General features: G+C 36.3%; 1 protein-coding gene across 2 annotated transcripts in view; it reads right to left on the bottom strand.

Moving 5' to 3' along the window:
- Positions 1–576: 576 nt before the first annotated feature.
- LOC117736032 (dematin-like) overlaps positions 577–10204 on the bottom strand; it is a 28245-nt gene continuing 18617 nt past the window's right edge. The window contains exons 10-17 of one of the 2 annotated variants that reach the window (XM_034541038.1): positions 9577–9686; positions 8538–8643; positions 5913–5971; positions 5721–5829; positions 5333–5340; positions 5178–5234; positions 4690–4770; positions 577–3515 (exon numbers count right to left, since the gene is read on the bottom strand). In XM_034541038.1, coding sequence (XP_034396929.1) covers positions 3402–3515; positions 4690–4770; positions 5178–5234; positions 5333–5340; positions 5721–5829; positions 5913–5971; positions 8538–8643; positions 9577–9686 — 644 coding nt within the window. In that variant the 3' untranslated portion in view covers positions 577–3401. The remainder of the gene's footprint in view (positions 3516–4689; positions 4771–5177; positions 5235–5332; positions 5341–5720; positions 5830–5912; positions 5972–8537; positions 8644–9576; positions 9687–10204) is intronic. The other variant, XM_034541039.1, reaches the window with a different exon arrangement.

The following is a 10204-nucleotide window of genomic DNA, read 5'->3' as shown; positions in this document are numbered from 1 at the left end:
TAAAGTGGGGTAGTAGTACAGCATCTGAATACTTCTTCCAGCTCATCGTGTATAAAAACAATGATTAGCAGTTATTAGGAATACTTTTTTTCAAAATGTGCTTAAAATAAACACAATAAACGCAATAAACAGCGATCCACCAAACTGATGTAAATATAGTTTTAGATGTTGATCCTCAGGAGGAGGGCGATGTCGTTGGTTTACAGTCTTTAAACCACTCTATTAGAAGATGAACCGCGGTGCAGCTTCAAACCTCCAGGGGGAGCTGGAGACGTGTCTGTGGAGCTGTGCGATGGTTTCTATGACTACAGGGTCGCCGCGATCTCCCATCATGCATCTGTCCTCCTTTTGTCTGGGAACCTCAGAGAAAGTCCAGTAAAGTTTGTCCTTTTTATTTCTCGTCCGTCTTCTCTTCTTCTCTCACTCTTTTAAAAAAAGAGTATATAACAAACATGCCACTTCTCTATGAGTTATTACGAAATAGCTGCACGTCATTTGCTCACGAAGCAACACTTATCGTCTACGACCTGCTTATTGGACGCCCCAGAGTCTGGTTTTAAGGTTCTTCTTGTTCTTCTTCTACACTGTGTGTGTGTGTGTGTGTGTGTGTGTGTGTGTGTGTGTGTGTGTGTGTGTGTGTGTGCTGAGGCTAAACAGGGCAGTGGCAGGTTTTCCTTTGAAATAACTATTTTAAATCCATCCTGAAGTTGGAAGTAAAGCAGAAGTCCTTTGAGGATTATATTAACATAATAAATACATTTAGTAGAGTTTAAACTGTTTCATTTAACGACATTATGAGTTACGCTTTTTTTGACACTTTTAGAAAATGTAATAAATGCTGTTAAACATCCGGCTGCGATCAAACTGACTCCTTGTTTTTGTTTTTAAGCGCTGGGAAAGGAAATGACGTCATTATGACATCATAAATGGCTAAGCCAATAGGAACAATCCGTTTAGAAAGATGGCCGACAGGTTGAAACCCGACCGCAGCTGGAAGCTCCAGAATAAAATGTTTCCTGCAGTCTGATGTGAATAAAACACATTTGTTCCGTCCGGCCGCCTCAAAAGAAATCAACTCCATCTCCCAGAATTCCACCACTGCAACCCGACTGAGCCTCACAGATCAGGAGAGCAGAGGAACCCAGAGGACTTGAACGCATCGTGGGCCGGGTCACACCAAGAAGTGAATTCACGTGTCAAGCTTGGTGACAATACGAAATATTGTCTGTTTTACTGTTTACATCCGGGCGTCTGAACCCTTTAATAACTCTGTATGAAAGCATACAGCAGGACTGATTTAAGATTTAATTTGATTTACACAAACATATGAGCATTCACATCATGGAAGTCTTGTTTTAGCTGAATCAGCCAAAAAAAAGATTGATTATAATTATTTTAACCATTCATAATTATTTTTTGCTGAAAAAGCACAGCATCCTACATAATAAAGCATATTGATATTTAGGTGATCATAATAAAGGGCTTTAACATGTTAAACTAACAAGTAACATGTTTACTAGCTAGTAACATGTTAAACTAACTAGTCACATGTTAAATTAATTAGTAACATGTTTACTAGCTAGTAACATCTTAAACTAACTAGTAACATGTTAAACTAACTGGTACATGTTTACTAGCTAGTAACATGTTAAACTAACTAGTCACATGTTAAACTAACTAGTCACATGTTAAACTAACTAGTCACATGTTAAATTAACTAGTAACATGTTTACTAGCTAGTAACATGTTTACTAGCTAGTAACATATTAAACTAACTAGTAACATGTTTAATGACTAGTAACATGTTAAACTAACTAGTAACATGTTAAACTAACTAGTAACATGTTAAACTAACTAGTCACATGTTAAACTAACTAGTAACATGTTTACTAGCTAGTAACATATTAAACTAACTAGTAACATGTTTAATGACTAGTAACATGTTAAACTAACTGGTACATGTTCACTAGCTAGTAACATGTTTAATGACTAGTGACATTTGAAACTAACTGGTTACATGTTTACTAGCTACTAACATGTTAAACTAACTAGTAACATGTTTACTAGCTAGTAACATGTTAAACTAACTAGTAAGATGTTAAATTAACTAGTAACATGTTTACTAGCTAGTAACATCTTAAACTAACTAGTCACATGTTTACTACCTAGTAACATGTTTAGTAGCTAGTAACATGTTAAACTAACTGGTTACATGTTTACTAGCTAGTAACATGTTAAATTAACTAGTAACATGTTTACTAGCTAGTAACATCTTAAACTAACTAGTAACATGTTTACTACCTAGTAACATGTTAAACTAACTGGTTACATGTTTACTACCTAGTAACATGTTTAGTAGCTAGTAACATGTTAAACTAACTGGTTACATGTTTACTAGCTAGTAACATCTTAAACTAACTAGTCACATGTTTACTACCTAGTAACATGTTTAGTAGCTAGTAACATGTTAAACTAACTGGTTACATGTTTACTAGCTAGTAACATGTTAAATTAACTAGTAACATGTTTACTAGCTAGTAACATCTTAAACTAACTAGTAACATGTTTACTACCTAGTAACATGTTAAACTAACTGGTTACATGTTTACTACCTAGTAACATGTTTAGTAGCTAGTAACATGTTAAACTAACTAGTAACATGTTTACTACCTAGTAACATGTTAAACTAACTGGTTACATGTTTACTACCTAGTAACATGTTTAGTAGCTAGTAACATGTTTACTAACTAGTAACATCTTAAACTAACTAGTAACATGTTTACTACCTAGTAACATGTTACACTAACTGGTTATATATTAACTATCTGGTAGAATCTTAACAAACTTGTTTACTAGCTAGTAACATTTGAAACTAACTGGTTACATGTTACTAGCTAGTAACATGTTACTAGCTAGTAACATGTTACTAGCTAGTAACATTGAGTTAGTTGACCGAGCTTCAAATCAACTGGTCTCAGGGGGCTTTGTTTACTTGCAGAGGCCACATGTGGGCCTGCAGGTGGACTCTCTGGACTCTCTGCAGGTGGACTCTCTGCAGGTGGACTCTCTGCAGGTGGACTCTCTGCAGGTGGACTCTCTGGACCCTGCAGGTGGACTCTCTGGACTCTTTGCAGGTGGACTCTCTGCAGGTGGACTCTCTGGACCCTGCAGGTGGACTCTCTGCAGGGGGGAATCTCTGCAGGTGGACTCTCTGCAGGTTGGTGGTGGACCCGCTCTGCTGTGAGCAGGTGGGTTCATGTGCAGCTGGAATCTGTGAATCAAACGTGACGTCTGGATGCGCGGTGGCGGTGCCGATAATAACGAGTCCGTGGTGCCTTCAGGATCCCTCAGCGATCCGAGCAGAGCACAGGGGGATTGTGGAAGATGCGGTTTCAGCGGTGTCAGAAGAGACAGACTTTCTTCTTCAGGCCGTTCCTCTTCCAGAGAGAGAGGCTGTCGAACTCCTCGATGGACATCCCGAAAACACTGAAGAACTCCTCCTGAGACAGGTGATGCTGGGGGGGGGGGGGGGGAGAGAGATAATGCATTTAATTAAATCGAGAGCATTAACATAAGAATCAATCTGTTATTTATTCTCACAGCTCTTAAAGTGTACAGTGAGGAGTTCAAGCTAGCAGTTAGTAGCTAATACACCTAGCTTTAGCCTAGCTTGTTAGCTTTAGCTAGCTTGTTAGCTTCGAGCTAGTTGGCTGTGTTTCACTAACCAGGCTTCCTTCAGCTCTTAGCTAGTCATATTTATTACGTCATATTTATCGCCCACACCGTGAAGGCCGGTCCGTGAAAATATTGTCTTTCACGAATCCGGTTGAGGACCGCTGCTCTAGAACACGTTCTATAGTTCTAGTTCTTTCATACAACACGTTCTATAGTTCTAGTTCTTTCTGAGAACACGTTCTATAGTTCTAGTTCTTTCATACAACACGTTCTCTAGTTCTAGTTCTTTCATACAACACGTTCTCTAGTTCTAGTTCTTTCTGAGAACACGTTGTATAGTTCTAATTCTTTCATAAAACACGTTCTCTAGTTCTAGTTCTTTCATACAACACGTTCTCTAGTTCTAGTTCTTTCTGAGAACACGTTCTATAGTTCTAGTTCTTTCATACAACATGTTCTATAGTTCTAGTTCTTTCATACAACACGTTCTATAGTTCTAGTTCTTTCTGAGAACACGTTCTATAGTTCTAGTTCTTTCATACAACATGTTCTATAGTTCTAGTTCTTTCATAAAATACGTTCTCTAGTTCTAGTTCTTTCATAAAACACGTTCTCTAGTTCTAGTTCTTTCATACAACACGTTCTATAGTTCTAGTTCTTTCTGAGAACACGTTCTATAGTTCTAGTTCTTTCATAAAACACGTTCTCTAGTTCTTTCATACAACACGTTCTATAGTTCTAGTTCTTTCTGAGTACACGTTCTCTAGTTCTAGTTCTTTCATACAACATGTTCTATAGTTCTAGTTCTTTCATACAACACGTTCTCTAGTTCTAGTTCTTTCATAAAACACGTTCTCTAGTTCTAGTTCTTTCATACAACACGTTCTATAGTTCTAGTTCTTTCTGAGAACACGTTCTCTAGTTCTAGTTCTTTCATACAACACGTTCTATAGTTCTAGTTCTTTCATACAACATGTTCTCCGGTTTAAACCAACAACAAGCTGACAGTTTTACCTCCAGCCTGGTTCGGTCTACGTCAGGGGGCAGCTTGCTCCGTCCTCTGTGGGTCACCACCAGTACATCATAGGGGCAGATCTACAGAGATCAATCAATCAATCAATCACTCAAAATATTATTCAATCAATTATTCAATTAACCAACAACTCAGTCAACCAATGAAGTATAAATCAGTCAGTCAGTAATCAATCAATCCATCAATAAATGCAGCTTCAGTTAATTGTACATGAAGCATAAAAAATAAATAAAATGATGCCACATTAGTGACTTCTTCTCTACAATTAAAGGGACAGTACACATGAATCCCTTAAAGGTGAATGCAATTATAATCTTAATTAAAAAAACTTTTCTAATCTCCGATTATCTCCATGGATCACTGGGACATGAAGTACATTATAATATTAAATAATACTTCAAGGGAAGCATGTACTCTCACCTGTACTTCAGATGTGATATTATTTATTTATTATTTATGAATCGTTTACCTTTTGTTCCAACATGCTGGGGAGAGAGTTCCCTCGGTCCATCCTAGAGTCTCCATTCTGCAACACACACATATAACAAATGTATTATTATTGTTATTATTATCACGTATTTATGACTATAGAGAACATCTGAACATGAATGAATCAAACTGTACCTGAAGATCTGCAGGAAGAGAGAGAGAGAGGTAAGAATGTGTTATTGATGTCGTATATGATTTATAGATACATGCATGAGGCAGTTTAACTCAATATGGAGCCAATTAAACGAGATCAAATCATATTGCATATATATATATATGTATATATACAGTATGTATTTTGTTTGTATGTTTTATTGGAGGATCACACAGATGCTTGTGAATGTGAATGAATGTCCTCACATTTAAAACCAGATCTCAGGTCAGTTCCTCTGCTAAATACAGACTTACTTAAGGTATTACACTTTACATCTACTTAGTGACACTTTGTTTATTAGTTATAAGTCATTACTTTATGTTCAGGGCTTTGTAACCGCTGCACATTTATAAACTAGAATGATGTCACCAGATTGAGCTCCAGGAGAAGACCCAACGTTCAGAGGTAAAAGTCTTCCTGTGTCATGTGACCGACCTGGGGGAGTTCCCTCAGAGGAGCTGAGCTCTGACGGCTGAAGCTGGAAAACAAGCAGAAACATGTCGGTCAGCGTCTGCAGCGAAGCTCCGCTGTGATTGGACGACAGGGTTCCGCGGGACTCACCCTGGACAGGCCGCTCCTAGAGGATGCTGGGAAATACACAGATCTGGAGGCGCTGGACCCTGAGAGGAGGAGGTCGGTTAAAAGAGTTTAACTGTAAAAGCACAAGAATAGACCTGCGTTCTAAATGCTAAATAAGTAAAAGTACCAGAAGTAAAAGTACCAGAAGTAAAGGAACCAGAAGTAAAAGTACCAGAAGTAAAAGTACCAGAAGTAAAGGAACCAGAAGTAAAAGTACCAGAAGTAAAAGTACCAGAAGTAAAAGTACCAGAAGTAAAGGAACCAGAAGTAAAGGAACCAGAAGTAAAAGTACCAGAAGTAAAGGAACCAGAAGTAAAGGAACCAGAAGTAAAGGAACCAGAAGTAACGGAACCAGAAGTAAAGGAACCAGAAATAAAAGTACCGGAAGTAAAGGAACCAGAAGTAAAGGAACCAGTAGTAAAAGTACCAGAAGTAAAGGAACCAGAAGTAAAAGTACCAGAAGTAAAAGTACCAGAAGTAAAGGAACCAGAAGTAAAGGAATCAAAAGTAAAAGTACCAGAAGGAAAAGTACCAAAAGTAATGGAATCAAAAGTAAAGGAACCAGAAGTAAAAGTACCAGAAGTAAAAGTACCAGAAGTAAAGGAACCAGAAGTAAAGGAACCAGAAGTAAAGGAACCAGAAGTAAAAGTACCAGAAGTAAAGGAACCAGAAGTAAAGGAACCAGAAGTAAAGGAACCAGAAGTAAAGGAACCAGAAGTAAAGGTACCAGAAGTAAAGGAACCAGAATTAAAGGAACCAGAATTAAAGGTACCAGAAGTAAAAGTACCAGAAGTAAAGGAACCAGAAGTAAAAGTACCAGAAGTAAAGGAACCAGAAGTAAAGGTACCAGAAGTAAAGGAACCAGAATTAAAGGAACCAGAATTAAAGGTACCAGAAGTAAAGAAACCAGAATTAAAGGAACCAGAAGTAAAAGTACCAGAAGTAAAGGAACCAGAAGTAAAGGAACCAGAAGTAAAGGAACCAGAATTAAAGGTACCAGAAGTAAAGGAACCAGAATTAAAGGAACCAGAATTAAAGGTACCAGAAGTAAAGAAACCAGAATTAAAGGAACCAGAAGTAAAGGTACCAGAAGTAAAGGAACCAGAATTAAAGGAACCAGAAGTAAAGGTACCAGAAGTAAAGGAACCAGAATTAAAGGAACCAGAAGTAAAGGTACCAGAAGTAAAGGAACCAGAATTAAAGGAACCAGAAGTAAAAGTACCAGAAGTAAAGGAACCAGAAGTAAAGGTACCAGAAGTAAAGGAACCAGAATTAAAGGAACCAGAATTAAAGGTACCAGAAGTAAAAGTACCAGAAGTAAAGGAACCAGAAGTAAAAGTACCAGAAGTAAAGGAACCAGAAGTAAAGGTACCAGAAGTAAAGGAACCAGAATTAAAGGAACCAGAATTAAAGGAACCAGAATTAAAGGTACCAGAAGTAAAGAAACCAGAATTAAAGGAACCAGAAGTAAAAGTACCAGAAGTAAAGGAACCAGAAGTAAAGGAACCAGAAGTAAAGGAACCAGAATTAAAGGTACCAGAAGTAAAGGAACCAGAATTAAAGGAACCAGAATTAAAGGTACCAGAAGTAAAGGAACCAGAATTAAAGGAACCAGAAGTAAAGGAACCAGAATTAAAGGTACCAGAAGTAAAGGTACCAGAAGTAAAGGAACCAGAAGTAAAGGTACCAGAAGTAAAGGAACCAGAATTAAAGGAACCAGAATTAAAGGTACCAGAAGTAAAAGTACCAGAAGTAAAGGAACCAGAAGTAAAAGTACCAGAAGTAAAGGAACCAGAAGTAAAGGTACCAGAAGTAAAGGAACCAGAATTAAAGGAACCAGAATTAAAGGAACCAGAATTAAAGGTACCAGAAGTAAAGAAACCAGAATTAAAGGAACCAGAAGTAAAAGTACCAGAAGTAAAGGAACCAGAAGTAAAGGAACCAGAAGTAAAGGAACCAGAATTAAAGGTACCAGAAGTAAAGGAACCAGAATTAAAGGAACCAGAAGTAAAGGAACCAGAATTAAAGGTACCAGAAGTAAAGGAACCAGAATTAAAGGAACCAGAAGTAAAAGTACCAGAAGTAAAGGAACCAGAATTAAAGGAACCAGAAGTAAAGGAACCAGAATTAAAGGTACCAGAAGTAAAGGAACCAGAATTAAAGGTACCAGAAGTAAAGGAACCAGAATTAAAGGAACCAGAAGTAAAAGTACCAGAAGTAAAGGAACCAGAAGTAAAAGTACCAGAAGTAAAGGAACCAGAAGTAAAAGTACTAATTAAAAAGATAAATCCTGTGAGTTATGTAATGATGGTACTTGTAAAGTCAAATTAAGTCACATGATGTTGCCTGGAGTCACCCTGACCACTAGGTGGAGTACAAGTACAACATAGCAGAGAACGCAACCACTCAAGGGAAGTACAAGTACCTCTAAATTATACTTACGTGGGTAAATGTACTTAGTTTGCTACTAATTACTATTCAGACAAATATTTTTAGTCTGAATAGTATTTGAATAAGAGCATTTTATTAATATAGTACTGCTACTTTCAGGGAATGGTTTTAATACAACTCCATATTAAATACACATTGTTTATAATGTAAACGTACCAGAGTGTTGGCTGCGGTCCGGCAGTGAGCGAGTTTTCCTCCTCAGAGGAGCTGCAGATTCACCCAGATCCTCCTTCAGGAGGATCCTCCCCAGATTAGACTGAACCTAAGGAGAGAGATGTGACTGTTTGTATAGTTATATATGTTATATGTGTTATATATGTTATATACTGTTTATATAGTTATATATGTTATATACTGTTTGTATAGTTATATGTGTTATATACTGTTTATATACTGTTTATATAGTTATATATGTTATATACTGTTTGTATAGTTATATGTGTTATATACTGTTTATATACTGTTTATATAGTTATATATGTTATATGTGTTATATATGTTATATACTGTTTATATACTGTTTGTATAGTTATATATGTTATATGTGTTATATACTGTTTATATACTGTTTATATAGTTATATATGTTATATGCTGTTTATATATGTTATATACTGTTTATATACTGTTTATATAGTTATATCTGTTATATACTGTTCATAGAGATGTTATAATATGTTACATACTGTTTATATAGTTATGTATGTTACATACTGTTTATATAGTTATATATGTTATATACTGTTCATAGAGATGTTATAATATGTTAAATACTGTTTATATAGTTATATATGTTACATACTGTTTATATAGTTATATATGTTATATACTGTTTATATAGTTATATATGTTATATACTGTTTATATACTGTTTATATAGTTATATCTGTTATATACTGTTCATAGAGATGTTATAATATGTTACATACTGTTTATATAGTTATATATGTTACATACTGTTTATATAGTTATATATGTTATATACTGTTTATATAGTTATATATGTTATATACTGTTTATATAGTTATATATGTTATATACTGTTCATAGAGATGTTATAATATGTTAAATACTGTTTATATAGTTATATATGTTATATGCTGTTTATATACTGTTTATATAGTTATATACTGTTCATAGACTGTTCATAGAGATGTTATAATATGTTATAAGTCTGTTATAACACTGATCTCTACCTTGTTCAGTTCTTGTTTCTTCAGCGCTCTCAGTCCCCAAAGTTCATCATTCAGCTCTTCATCATCTTCATCATCTTCTTCTCTCGGCTCCTTCTTCCTCCACTCCTTCTCTGGATAGGGGAGAGGACACAAGGAAAGAAAAGAGGAAACATGGAGAGACAAGAGGAGAGGAAACAAGGAGAGAGAGACGAGGATACAGTATGATAGGAAACAAGGACATATGAGAGGAAACACGGATAGGGGAGAGGACACAAGGATTTAAGAGGGGAGGAAACAAAGTCAGAGGGGGAGAGGAAACAAGGAGAGTAGAAAAGGGCAGAGGACAAGAGGTGAAAAAGGAAAGATCAAGGAAATGTGAGGAAAAGAGGGGAGAGGAAAGGGGAAAGGGAATAGGAATTGAAAGGAGGGGAGTAGAAAGGAAACCAAACACAACAAGAAGTGTGAAGGAGACATAGGAGAAAAGCAAAGGAAACCAAAAGAAAGGAGAAAAGGGGAAATAGAGAAAAAGAATAGGGGAACAAGAGGAGAGGTGAAGGAAGAAGGAGAGCAAAGGAGGGATGAGATAATCGAATAAAAAGGGAAAGAAAAGGAGAGGTCACAAGGATGGGAAAGGAAAGAATATATTAAT

This window comes from Cyclopterus lumpus, chromosome 9 (assembly GCF_009769545.1).
Source record: "Cyclopterus lumpus isolate fCycLum1 chromosome 9, fCycLum1.pri, whole genome shotgun sequence".
Classification (NCBI taxonomy): Eukaryota; Metazoa; Chordata; class Actinopteri; order Perciformes; family Cyclopteridae; genus Cyclopterus; species Cyclopterus lumpus.
This window is presented reverse-complemented; position numbering and strand designations above follow the sequence as displayed.